The following is a 13,752-nucleotide window of genomic DNA, read 5'->3' on the forward strand; positions in this document are numbered from 1 at the left end:
TTTACAATCACATTCTATTTGTAAACAGTTAAAAGCCACTGACTTCTTTTGCATCTTAGGACACAAACAGTTAGATCAAGGCAATGAAATGATGGCAAATTCTGCGCTGTTAAAATGTTTACCCTTGTTTGGCCCGTCTTCTTTGACTAAGCAAGCATTATAATACCATTTGTGGGCAAAAAAAGGGGGCGAGGAGGAAAATAGGTTTAAAAATGGTGTAACTCGTTAGTTTGCAACAACATTTAAAATTTTCTTTATACAACGAACAATTCTGTAAGCCCAATACCTTGGCTACAGTATGCATAGTTACTGATTTCGGCTTTAAGGTACAACAGTTCAACATGAACACAGTCACAGGAGAGCAGAAACAGAGAGAGCCACTTGATGGGGTTACAAAAAATTATCACCTATTAATTATTAGCAAACCATCATCACTCACTAATAAAAAGACAGCATCTGAAAGCAGAATGTCAACTCCAGCTTTAAGCATTTTTTTGTTTTTTTCTTTTTTTTTTGGCAGAGAAAATTCTTTAACAGAGCAATATGTAGTATCAGTGCTAAAAGTTGGGGTTTTCTGTTTTTTTCCTATAAGAAACTACAAGGAGATTTTTTTTTTATTTTTTTATTTTTAAAATTTTTTTTTCCTAACTGGGGAACTGGTTTTCCTGAGAACCATGCTCTTGGATTTAGGACAGGAATAGAAAACAAAAGAACATGGCCAAATGCTGCTCCTTTTTCCCAGAGATAGAAAGCATCTTGTAAATCATCCTCCATTGTTTTTTTTTTTTTTTTGTCTTTTAAATTTTTTTTAAATGATGGAAGAGTAAACATTTTTTTTTCTCAAAAAACAAACAAAAAAATCTGTAAACAAGAAGGTTCACCGTGAGAACCTTCAAAACAAAATGGAAAGCCTATTCAAAGTGCAGGGCCCGTCCTGGGTGGCAGGGGGGCTGCAAGTCACAGCTGTGGCCACAGTTTTTCAAACTGCAGAGCGAAATTCTTTAGTTTTAGAACATGAAAACACTGGTGCAATACTTTCATTAATAGTCCTAAGTCAGCATCAGAACTCGGTCTTTTAAACTCCACGACACCACAGTAAGGTAGGCAAACATCAAGGCATAGTAGAGAGCGCACACCTTTAAGAACATCCTTGAGTAAACATTTACACTGGAACAGCTGCCCCCCCATATTGCCGATTAGACGAGAGAACATCATTCAGTGCAAAGTTAAAAGCTCATACATTATCAGCCCAAAAACATGGTTTTGCAAAAAAAAAAAAAAAAAGAAAAAGAAAAAGGAAAAAGAAAAAAGAAAAAAAGAGAAAGAGAGGAGGAGAAAAAAAAAAAAAAGGGAAACAGCAGGTAAAGGATGGGGAGAGAAACAGGGAAGGAAAGGAGGGAAGGGGCAGGGCGGAAAAAAGAAAAGAACCCAAAGGCTAAACATGATAATATACGCGAGTGAGCTCATTCTACACGGTTTAGCATGTATGGCGCTATTTGGGAGTGTAAATAGATAGATACCTTTTCACATTATAATATTGGCCTGCATGATTCAAGTATTCAAACTGATATGTTTCAGGGAAAACAAAGTGGAAAATGTGCAGAGAAGAGCTGTTCCCACAGGTGGCCCCTGGCTGCAGGCGGCGAGCCCAACTTAGTGCTCCTTTCTTTCGCTTCTTGAGGTCACAGTTCGTGAGTCTACATCTACATGTTACATGGACTCTCCACCCCCACCCAGGTGGTCAACAGAAAGAAAAGCATTAATGGGGGATGGGCTGCTAATTCCCCGGGGGTCGCTGCTGCTGGGAGGACCCCACAGGCTTGTGGAATAATGTGGGGTCCCCCAGAGTGAAGTGCCGTGAAGGTCTCCACAGTTAGTTCCCGACAGCCCAGCACCATTCCAGTGATTGAGATCGGTCCGGCTGGAGAACGAGTGGGAACAGTCGAGGGAGCCCAGCCGGCTCTGGCTGGACCCGAGAGACTGCCAGCCAGGAGAAGGGGTCAGAGACTGACTTTGTGCAAAGAAACGGCTGATCTCCTCTTCACTGGCAAACTCAGCAAGAATAGTAGTGTTCCCCAATACACACCTGGAGGGAAGAGACACGGGACGCAGTGAAGACTCAGGGTGTCTTAAGGGTCTGGTTCGAAGTGAGGGGTGCACCCTGCCTCTGCTTGACAGCCAAGGGGGCCGGCAGCAGCACACGTGGCCCAGGGCTCTCTGGGGCCCAGAGCAACACCTGCCCCCCACGTAGGGCTGTGGTATCCAGATGGATCATGGCTTTTTGTCTCCTACAGGTGATCTAAGAGATTTTCTAGGGCCATTTTGAGGGGCAGTGCTTCCCCTTAGGAGGACTGACCTTGGAACCCAAGACAGAGCGAGGCTGCCGCCTCATGAAGCACTCTTACCGCAGGACTCCACGCGCCGGCCCGGAGATGACACACAGTGTCATCGGCTGTGCTTCCACACACAAGGGAACCCAAACCCTTCCAATCATGAGGGCATTTTCCAAGTGGCACGCACCGGATGTCCAACTTACATGTGCAGAGACTTTTGTGCCTTCACTACCTCTTCTTTTGAACTGTAACGGACCAAAGCATTTCCATGTGGGAGGTTCAGGTGGAATGTTATCAGTGGGCCATGCTGCATGCACAGAGTACGCAGAGTTGAGCCATCGATCTAGGAAACAGAGCGTGGGGAGCCGCCGATTAGATGCGCCGCCACGCGGACCATCAGGGAGGTCGTCCCAGGCCGGGACTCTGCCGCTCTTTCCTGCCCAAGGTTCTTCACTCGGGCTGCCACTCTTCACTGGGCCTCACTGCTGTGACGGGGCCCAGTGCCCCCCTCCCCACCTCCACTGCTCCCAGAGCCATACCTCTGTGGCCTCTAGACTCCGGGGCATTCCCCAGATCCCCACTTCCTTAGTTAGCCATGCCCTGCTGTGGCTTCATGTCTTCTCTCTTCCCTGCCCTGAGGACAGGATTCATCAAGGCACTGCTCCCTGGGAGAGGAGGGGGTGGGCTCTTAACATCCAGCCTCCAGAGGAGGGCTGGTCCGGGGCCTAAGGAGATGTTCTCATCTACGAGGGCAGACCAGGGCTTCTTGACTGCAGCACAAGGACCACCTTCAGGGGAGCGCAGGCCTAATCCTAGCCCAGACCTACGCCATCAGTGCCTCTGCGGTGAGACCGAGGCGTCTTTTTTGGTCGGCTCTGAGCACGTTTCATACTATAACAAACTGGGTCAGACCATAGCCTGCCTGAGGCATCCAAAGATCATCCGCTCTTACTTCCTTGGTCGCGCCTTGATGTCTACTCAGTAGCACGTGGGAGGCCTAGGTCGAACCTGCTCTCAAACCAGACTGGAGCCCTCTGTTCCCGTGTCTCCCGGCACATGCCTATAGGCCAGGACGCCTGGTGCTCTTACCTGAGGTGTAAGGTTCTTTAGAACAAGCCAATTTGTTATTCTCCCTGAGCTGCTCTCACCCCAGCTGGAACCTAAGGACAAAGAAGGACAAGTCAGTTTTCCTCAGCTAAGGCACGAAGGACATTTGGACAAACACATCTCAGTCAAGTGACAGCTGTGCAGGAGGAGCACGCGGGTCCCTGGCGCCCTCCCCTGCCCTCCCCACTGCCTGCACCTCTACCCGGAGTCATCTCACCCGAGGCTCCGACTGCCCTCACGCCAGCTCTGAGCAGGCTTGACTTTCTAGGGCAGGTGGCTCTGCCTCTGGGAAGAGTGAGCTCAGTCAGTGGCCAGCTCGTCACACGGCAGGCAAGGGGGCCATAAAAGGCCATATCCCTTTTCCATCTTTTCATTTATAAAGCTAAAACTATCTCAAAATGGCACCTACGAGGAAAGGCCTCTGTGATGATCTAAGGTATGATCTGATAACTCTGCATGCATGAGGGATTTAAAAGCTTGCAATCAGTTATCCACTGACAAACGGATAAGGAAAACGTGGCATATATATAAAATGGAGTACTACTCAGCCACAAAACAGATGAGGTCTTGCCACGTAGAACATGGATGGACCTAGAAGGTATAGTATGCTAATGAAATACGTCAGACAGAGAAAGGCAAATACTGTACAATTTTACTTGTCTGTGGAATTTAAAAAAACAAAACAAATGAACAAAGCCAGCTCAGACCTATAAACACAGTGAAAGAACTGATGGTTGCCAGGGCAAGGGTGGGGCGTGGGCAAAATGGGAAGGGGAGAGGGAGGTACAGGCTTCTAGTTAGGGAATGAATAAGACAGGAGGAGGGAAAGGTTCAGCGTCGGGAATACAGTCAATGGTACTGAACAGTATGTGGGGACAGATGGTAGGTACACTGGTGGCAAGCAGAGTCACGTGGAGACTGGCTGAATCACTGGGTCGTCTGTCTGAAACTACTGTAATGCTGTGTCCCCACTGGACTTCAATCAGGAAGAGCCGGCTTGCAATCACCCGGACGTTTCTGTGTCTGTCTGGCTCCCAGGGAGCTCCAAGACTGGCCTTCCTGCTCAGCCCCAGGGCGCCCGCGCTCCCAGCAGAACTTGAGGATCCAGTCATTCCTGTGAGCGCCCGAGGTACCTCACCAACACGGCGCCGTGCCTGAGGAAAACGGCTCTGTGACGCTGCCTCCTGCCTCTCCGACGCTGCACTGGCTCACTCATCCCCGTCTCTAGCAAGGAGCGCTCGTGCTTTCCTGGGCGGCTCGCCTTGCCATACGTATCCTCTCTGCTTGGCCTGGCTGACCCTTACTGGGTTCCATCAGCCACCTGCCCGTGGGACCCCTAGGCACCAGACCCTCTACCGTCACTGTGCTGCTACCGGCCACATGGCTGGCACCAGATGCGCCCTCGGACCGGGAAGAACCACTCACACAGGACACCTACTACATTCGTGTACGTCTAGTAGCTTGGATCCTTTCATGGAATTAAAATCACTCCCCCTCCCTTAAACCTTTCCCCCAAAGGAAACACTGCTAAGCTTTCTTTCAGCTGATCGCCTGCCTAAAGACTGGACACTGCTGTGAAGTTTTACTATTTTCAGGCTAGAGAGGAGAAAGTCAGCTACAGTTCTGAGACTGAGGAGAATGAAGGCTGAGACCATATTTACTGGTAGAACTGGCAGACAGCTAGTTTGATCTGTGTGTGTGTCAGGGCAAGGACACAACGCCAGTCCTAAGCCAGTGAGAGTCCCATGCAGGAAGAGCAGGGAGGGAAAGGACACAGCGCGGGGGGAGGGCAGTTTTCCTGGGAATGCCGGCCCCGCAATGTTAACTACCGGTACCCCTGTCCGCTCTTGTACTTCCTTGCTGAAACAATACACGGGAGATCACCCTAAGGATACAGGCCAAGCTGCCACCCAACAGGCCGGCTGGGCTGCTCCCACCTTCCCCAGCCCCTCCAGGCAGCACACTGCTGCCACGAGCAGGAAGTGAGCAGATGTTCTCAGGCTCCAGGAAACTTCGAAAGAGACGGGATATCCATTACATTAACCTGACCACTGACTGTGTGTGGCTTTGGCCACATGTTCTTAAGTAAACCAGGTTTAATTCCAAGTAAATTTAAGATTCACAATTTAGAAATTTAGAGCCGCACGTCTAAGGTCAAATCCTACTTTATACTGGGTAATGCACATATGTCTGTTAGACTCACTGTGCGTACTGTGAGTACTCCTGTTCAGCAAAAGAACCCCAAGAAACCATCACAAGCATCATGTTTGTCTTACCTGGGGTGTACCTGGCGTCAGAATTTCCCCATCCTCCACCTACACGAAGGGGAGAGTTATCCCATGTAGACAAGGGTGGCTTCTGACCAGTCAGTCCCGGAGGTGGGCGGGACGGAGCAGTGATGTTTTTAGGTGGTAAAGGGACCTTCCACAGCTCATGAGCCAGAGAGGTGTTTGTAACTGAACCAGGAGACCATGTCAATTTGGAATCACTATTTCTGGCTACTCACAGGGGAAAAAACACAGTGGGCGGGGGGAGGGGGGGAATAATACTTTTAGAAAAGAGAAAATTTAATGACAGCACCCATTCTCCCACAAAAAGCAAATCAACCAAAAAGAAACCCTACTAAAAATCCCCAACTCAAAACTGCCCCCAAAAAGCCCCACAAAAGCCAAAAGGAAACTGTCCCCTTGACTCAAAACACTCAAACCATTTGTTATTAAAAATTTTAAGACTCATGAAATTCCTAGCCCAGTGTACCAAACTATACCGCAATGGAAATCAAAACAAAACAAAATACACTGCTTTCAACTGCTCTGAAACAGCACCTGGGAACTCCTTACCTTTAGGACCATGACCGAGTCACTAGAGATCATCACATAGGTCATTAAATAGATCTTAGAACTCTCTGGTTTACATATGGGAAAAAGGACCACAAAAGTAGCCCCAACTCAGGGAGTCCTCACAGCAGACGTTCACCAGGCGTCTCTCTGTGCCGAGCGCCAGGCTGCTGGGCACTCGGTGCATACTAGCTCTAATCCTGACACACATCCTACCGAGGTCAGAGAGGTTAAGCAACTTGCCTATGGGTCCCGTGCACAGCCAGGATTCAAATCCAGGCCTGTCTGGTTTAAAAAAAAAAAAAAAAAAAAAGGAAAAGAAAAGAAGAACAAGAAGAAGAAAGCTCACTTCCTGATGTGTCCTGCCTCATGGTAATGGGGGTGTGCAGGGATCAGGCACATGGTAAACTCGTTCAAAATAATCCTACAAAACCATGAAGGGGCAGAAGTGGATGGAAAATTCTGTAACTTCTGTCACTGTCCATTATGTTTCTACTTGATTCATAAAGTGCACCTCCCTTAAGTGAGTGAGACTCAAAGTGGTGGGAAGCCTGGTCACCACAGAAGCTGTCACTGGTCTCCGACAGAACAAGCAGAGAAAACTCAGTGCTGCTGTAGGCAGACAGTAGTCGGACATGGCCAGAGCTCCCAAGTACATGATTGCTTTTCTAGCAATTCTAAGGTCAGGTTTCCTACACTTTACAGAAGTATCAGACTGCAAAAGATAGGACATTACAAAAATAAAAGCTGCCTCATTTGAGAACTGCTTCAAATTAAACTGCATTTAATGAGCTGGCTCTCAGACAAGAGAGTGAGAGGGGCTCAGTGAAAGGAGATTGTTTTAGAAAAGACTGCTGGGTCTAGCCAATTTTAAAAAGGGACAAATGGTGTTACAAGTATTTTCCCAGGCTCAGAAATATATTCTCCTACCTCTGGACTAAGAATACTTCAAATAGAGAGAAGAGGGTTCCCCACAACAGCCCCCGCCCCAGGTGCCGAGTACCCCATTCCTCTGACAGGGCCTCAACAAGCCCGGGACAAGGCCCACCTGAAGTGCTTTGTGCTGTACTGCTGAGGGGAACGTTGTAGTTGGAGGCACGAATGGATGACCAGGCACTAGTTGAAGGCAGCGTGGTGTTCAAGGATGAGGATGACCCTATGTGGGGGAAGAGCCCAATTAGTGATTCCCAGAGGAAGGGGCATGGCACATGAAGAATAAGCAAGAACTTCCCGTGAGGTTGCAATCCAACCGTAGGCCAAAAGAAAGAAACAGATGCTGGGGTTCAGGCACGGTGCCCACAACTGCACCTTCCTACCTGCTCATCGTTCTGACTGTAGCTCAGAGAGGTAGGAAGTAGCTTCCCTCCTCTGCCTGACACTCCAAGACGACACTGGCTCCATGTCCCAATCCAGGCTCCAGAAGGAGGGCTAGTTCCTCCTGCCCCAAAGCCAGGGACTGCTCACCAGACCACCCCCTCCCGCCGGGGCATGCTAGTACCAGCAGGTCCTCACCCTCCATCACGCCCCACAGCAGCCTCCCAAACCAGACTGTCCCATTTTTGAATCCCCCTCGATCACTCGCCCCGCTGCAAGCTGGACTGTCATCCGGATCTGTAATAGCTCCAACCTGGCCTCCCACTCCATCCCTTCTGCCAGTCACTGTCAGACCATCTACCCTCAATGGCAAGACTTCCACTCAAAACCTTCGACGGTTCATGTCTTCTAACATCAAATCTAAACTCCTCTCCTGACCAACAATCTTCCACAACAAGAAGTCCGTCTCTGCAAGCCACAAGGTTCTTCCACTAACTACATACAAGGCTGTGAGACTCTACCCTTGGCTCTGTCCCCGTTGTTCTGCTGCCAAAGCTGTGGGTACTTTAACTACTTCTACACAGTGGTCTGTTAAATTCAGCCATTTTCGAATGAGGAGGATTCTTTCCTTGCCATTGTGATATGGCAAACACCTGTTAACAAAATCACACATTTAATGTAAAATGCTATTCGTATCTTGTTATAGATTGTCTAGAGGAATAGGAAGATGTAGGTTTTGAACGGAAACAAAATATTTTCTTTCACTCCCTTCACCTTCCTTCAGGTGCATGCAGAGAATACTTTAAATGACTGGGGTGAGGGAAAACTATACGGTAGATGGTAGGATGACTGTATTTGAAAACCCATTAAAAAGTGCATCCGAAGTGGAGGGACCCTTCAAATGGTCTTAATTTTTCACTTTTAGAGAGACAAAGAAAGCTAAATTGGTTCTTCACACGGAAGTCCTTTAAGAACAAGGGTGTATAAATGAATGATAACATCTTTTATAAGAAATGCCCACTTCTTAATAATCACAACACTGAAACTTGTAATAAAGTAGGTAACAACCTTTCAGTTGCTACTACAATTCCTGGAAAGCAAGTATTTGTTGGTACTTTGTGTTAAGTGAATGTATGTGTAAACCATATCAAGTGACAATAAATCCTCGTCATTTTTAAAGTGGCAAAGAATCACCTATGGGAAAATTGAGAATTCACTTTTTATTTTCATGACTCCCTTGGATGTCAGGTGCTGTGATGGGCTAAAAGTTTTTCATCCTCTGTGAACCATTCTTACATCACATCATCCAGCGTCTTTCAGAAATTCTGACTTGTACCCGCCTACGTACCACTGTTCCTGTCCCTGAGGTGGTCAACTTCCCGCACAGTATTAATTGAAAGATTGTTTATGACACTGCCAGGAGTGACGTAAGGGTCAGTTTCAGGGTCAATGTTTGGATAACCTTTCCATGGTTCACCAGGGCGAAATTCTGGAAACAAACACATAAAATTAGTTTGGGCTTAATCATCCATCACTTAAAGATCCATTATTAAATATCCAAAACTTGTATTCCTAAAGCCTGTGCAATTCTCAAATATTTTCCAGTTAATACTAGTACTCTATGAGGCTGATTTAGTACTACGGTTAGTGTAACATAAGCTATTTAAGAATGACTTGTGTATTTTTGCAAATGAAATCATTTCTCAGGGTTCATATATTTTTAAATAGGAACACTTTTAAAATTTATTTATTTTTTTATTTTAAAAATAAAAAAAATTAAAATAAAAGATTTTACTTATTTATTTGACACACAGAGCGAGACCATGTGCGCACAAGCATGGCAGGGGGAGAAGCAAGGAGAGAGGGAGAAGCAGATTCCCACTAAGCAGGGAACCCAGTGTGGCACTCGATCCCAGGATCCAGGATCACGATCTGAACCGAAGCCAGATGCACAACCGACTTAGCCACCTAGCCACCCTTATTTTTTTTTAAGATTTTAGTTTTGGGGTACCTGGGTGGCTCAGTCGGTTGAGGATCTGCCTTCGGCTCAGGTCATGAGCTCAGGATCTTGGGATCAAGTCCTACACTGGGCTCTCTGCTCAGCAAGGAGTCTGCTGCTCTTTCTCCCTCTGTCCTTTCCCTTGCTCATAATCTCTCTCACATGCTCTCTCAAATAAATAAAATCTTAAAAGAAAATTATTTTTAAGTAATATCTACACCCAATATGAGGCTCGAATTCACAACCCCTAGACCAAGAGTTGCACGCTCTACCAGCTGGGCCAACCAGGCACACCTAAATGGTAACACTGTAAAGTGTTTCATAAATCACAAGCAAACAGAAAAGAAGGCTGTTAAGTCCATTACCGGTAATGTCTCAGCCCAAATGAAACACCATCAAGTTAGTCCCCTAACCGAAAGAACTGAAAGACTGTGTAGATGAAGAGGAGCCCTGAATGTTTTTTTTACCTTACTCATCATGCCGGCTGGCGGGACTCCCTCCCCCTTCACTGCCTGGAGCATAAAGGCACTGGTAACAGGCCAGACTGGCTCCTCTGTTCCTTCCCAGCCCTAGCAGAGCACGGGCTGATCCACCCGAACTGGCCTACATCACTAGAGCACTGAGCGGGAAGGACACCGTGAGGGAGGCAGAGCCTCAGTCCGCACTTTACCTGGTGGCCAGTTAACACTGCTAGAGCCGTTAGGCGATTTGGCACGTGGCCAGCCATCTCCTATTGAACCCGGAGGGCTGGCTGGAGAAGTACTGCTGTTCATAAAGTCATAGGGAACAAATGGAGACTCTTCCAGCCTGAAACCACTTGAAATAGCACCTAAAGAGAGAAAAATGATAAGAGAATGTGAGGCAAAAGGCACTGGAGAATTTATTTCTTGTAGCTTCTCAAATATCATAAGAACACCCTATATGAGCTTTGTGGGTTCCAAAGTGCGTTCTGTAGACTGTGTGAAAAGTCCAGGAGGAAAGCAAGCCCTGAACTCTCTTCCAGATGTCAATCACTTTTAACTCTCTTATGTCCCGAGATCTGAACATTATCATAGTCAATTTTATTTCAAGGAGGATAATAAGGAACATGATCATCAGTAAGTGACCAGAGCATGGGTACAAACTTATTTCCAAGTCATTAGAACACTTGTACTTTGCCCTAAACCGAGAACAAGCACAGTGGACTCCTTGTCAGGGAGATGTGTGTTGCTGGTGAATGAGGTGCACCAGAGGGAAGAAACACAGCTCCAGTAAAGAAAGATTTATGGTGGAGAATGTTCTAAGTGGCAGAGAGGGGAATCCAAGAATCCAGGAAACTGCTATGACCACTCCATGTAATGAGAACAAATACGCTTTTGATCAGGATGTTTACATTTCTACCTATACACACCCCCTTGTGATTATACATAGCATCGGTAAGGATACCTGTTATCCAAATGAGTGTGAAATCCCACAAAAAGACAACTTACTCTCACTTAGAAATGATCATTTATCTTTGGCGATTTACTCCCTACACTCATTTTTGAACACATCTTAAATGACTAATGCTTAACACACGCAGCAAACACATCCCTCTCTCAGTGGACCTGCTGGGTCCAGGGAGGCGGGCAGATAAAGGGGCAGGCCCTCCCCACAAACCCGGGAGTGCGCAGAGAACAGAAAGGGGAACATGGGTGGCAGGGAGGGTCGCGCTGGCGTGAAGAAAGGGTCCAGGGAGGAGATGCCGGGCGGTGGGCACAGCGTGCACAAAGACCCGAGGAGAACAGCAGCTTGGCATGCGTGAGGAACCGAAAGACTGTTTGTCTGAAAAACAGTCAGCAGGAGAGTGAATAACATACAGGAGTGGAGCCTGACCTTGAGGGGCAGGGATGACCCCGTAGGTTTTGTCTGAAATGTCTGGAACTGGAAGGTCCTGAGGTGTGCCTGCTCCAGTGGCCCCAGGCCCTGCCACCCTGGACTGGCCTACACCCTACCTATTCCCTGAAGGCATCAGATTTTGCAACACCCTCATACAGAGCTTTGCAGGACACAGCCAGGGCTGTAAGGAGAGAATTGAGACAACCTCACTCATCTGTGGTCCCTGCTGCTGTTGCATAGAGAACGGAAGCCACGGGGGCAGAGACAGAGGGGCAGCTGCCGAGGCGGCGAGATGCTACGGACACACGACTGTGCATTTTGGCGGGACAAGGGGCACTAGTCACAGATGGATGGATGTGGAAATCCGAGAAAGGAAGAAATCAAGGACATCTCTTACACCCAAATACGCAGCACGTGACGGATGGATAACCCAAACGTGGCATCAGCCAACACCACTGTAAAACAGAATGAGTGCTAATGCATGTTTCAACAAAGATGAACCTCGAAAACATTATGCCCCACCAAAAAGCCAGTCCCGCAGGACCGGATAATATATGCTTTCACTGATGTGAGTGGTCCAGTGAGGCAAATCCACAGAAAACGGACTCGTTTTTATGCATGTCTGGGAAGGAAGGGAAGTCCAGAAGGTGCGAGGAGCAACCCCTCAGGGGCTCTTCTGGGACAGGGGTAAATGTTCGACTCCCACGATTCAGAGTATACTAAAAGCCAACAAACGGTATACTTTGTAAAGAGAATTGTATTACATGTAAATTATCTCAATAAATTTAGAGAGGGAGAATCTTTCTCAAGCTTCCAGCTTTAATAACCCAATGGGGGAGTGAGGGTAAAGAGGAAAACCAAACACCCACCCACTTGTGCCAGCTTTGGAGCAGGTATGAGGAAAAGTCCTGATCACCGATGTTATGAGCTTCTACAAAAATATAGCAGAGCCTTGAATGTTGCTTTAGTCTTGTTTACTCCATGACAAAGCTTTGCCTGGTGGCACCCACAACACCCAAGCTTCTGTACTGGTTACTGAATGGGCGGAGCTGGCCTGACGGGACCTCATGGCACCATCACTGCTGGGCACTGACCTATTCCTGACGAGGCCTCGTTATTCCAGCAATTCCAGCCCTTCTCTTCTCTGGCTTCCTTATCTAGTTGCTTTTATCTGAGTAAACTGTGCATCTTTTTTGTAAAGTGAATTAAAATCACTTGGGAGGGGCGCCTGGGTGGCTCACTGGGTTAAACCTTTTCCTTTGGCTCAGGTCATGGTCTCAGGGTCCTGGGAACAAGCCCCACATCCCACTCTCTGCTCAGCAGGGAGCCTGCTTCCCCCCTCCTCTCTGCCTGCCTCTCTGCCTCCTTGTGATCTCCATCAAATAAATAAGATCTTTAAAAAAAAAAAAAAGATAACATCACTTGGGAGCTCAGCAGGGGTATGAGTAAAGCAGCAGTTGCATGTAATACAGTAAACAAGCACAGACGCCACATTTTAAATGATTAATTTTTCTGCAAGAACCTGAGCTGATAAAAGTACTCCCCCCTTTCATTACAGAAAATTCATATCTACTTATTAAAACTTCATTTTATTAAAAAGGAAAATAGGCTTGACAGAGAGGCAGCTAGAGTCCAATTATATTATATTAACCGCTGCATGGGAGAAGGTGTGGAAAATGGAAGGTATGGATGTCCAGGTGGCAGGTGTAGTGGGACACAAGCAGACTGGATTCACACTGGAGACCTACTGTTGTCTTAGAAGCAGGCATGTGGGGAGCCAACAATGAAGTCCCCAACCACGGGCCACTTAGTGTCTTACCCCGTCCTAGTGCATCAGTGCTTCACAGGTGTTGCCTCATTCATTCTCAAAACATCACAGGAGGTACCATTTTATATTCCCACTTAGGGAATATAACAACCAGAAAGGTTGTTACTTGACCGTACGTAGCTAATAACCAGCAAAGCTCGCTCTCAAATCCAGGGTCTGTATTTATTTTGCATTCTGTCACCTGAGTCAACTCCATTCCCACTTTTTTTTTTTTTTTTTTTTAAAGATTTTATTTGTCAGAGAGAGAGTGTGCACAAGCAGGGGTATTGGGAGAGGGAGAAGCAGGCTCCCCACTGAGCAGAAAGCCCAATGCTGGGATCAATCCCAAGACGCTGAGATCACAACCTGAGCCGAAGGCAGATGCCCAACCAACTGAACCACCGAGGTGTCCCTACCATTCCCCTTTTTTTTTTTTTTTAGATTTTATTTATTTATTTGACAGAGAGATCACAAGCAGGCAGAGAGAGAGGAGGAAGC

At 47.2% G+C, this 13,752-nt stretch overlaps 1 protein-coding gene across 8 annotated transcripts in view; it reads right to left on the reverse strand.

The window, feature by feature from the left end:
- Positions 1-1,342: 1,342 nt before the first annotated feature.
- TNRC6A (trinucleotide repeat containing adaptor 6A) overlaps positions 1,343-13,752 on the reverse strand; it is a 104,978-nt gene continuing 92,568 nt past the window's right edge. For 4 of the 8 annotated variants that reach the window (XM_032844054.1, XM_032844048.1, XM_032844049.1 and 1 more), the window contains 7 exons: positions 10,261-10,419; positions 8,940-9,080; positions 7,326-7,433; positions 5,717-5,938; positions 3,423-3,493; positions 2,537-2,676; positions 1,344-2,086 (listed from right to left, as the gene is read on the reverse strand). In XM_032844054.1, the coding sequence (XP_032699945.1) occupies positions 1,711-2,086; positions 2,537-2,676; positions 3,423-3,493; positions 5,717-5,938; positions 7,326-7,433; positions 8,940-9,080; positions 10,261-10,419 (1,217 nt within the window). In that variant the 3' untranslated portion in view covers positions 1,344-1,710. Of the gene's footprint in view, positions 2,087-2,536; positions 2,677-2,872; positions 2,999-3,422; positions 3,494-5,716; positions 5,939-7,325; positions 7,434-8,939; positions 9,081-10,260; positions 10,420-13,752 lie in introns of those variants that run through there. The other 4 variants (XM_032844050.1, XM_032844051.1, XM_032844055.1 and 1 more) reach the window with 3 other exon arrangements.

This window comes from Lontra canadensis, unplaced genomic scaffold (assembly GCF_010015895.1).
Source record: "Lontra canadensis isolate GAN:19392208 unplaced genomic scaffold, GSC_riverotter_1.0 scaffold146, whole genome shotgun sequence".
Classification (NCBI taxonomy): domain Eukaryota; kingdom Metazoa; phylum Chordata; class Mammalia; order Carnivora; family Mustelidae; genus Lontra; species Lontra canadensis.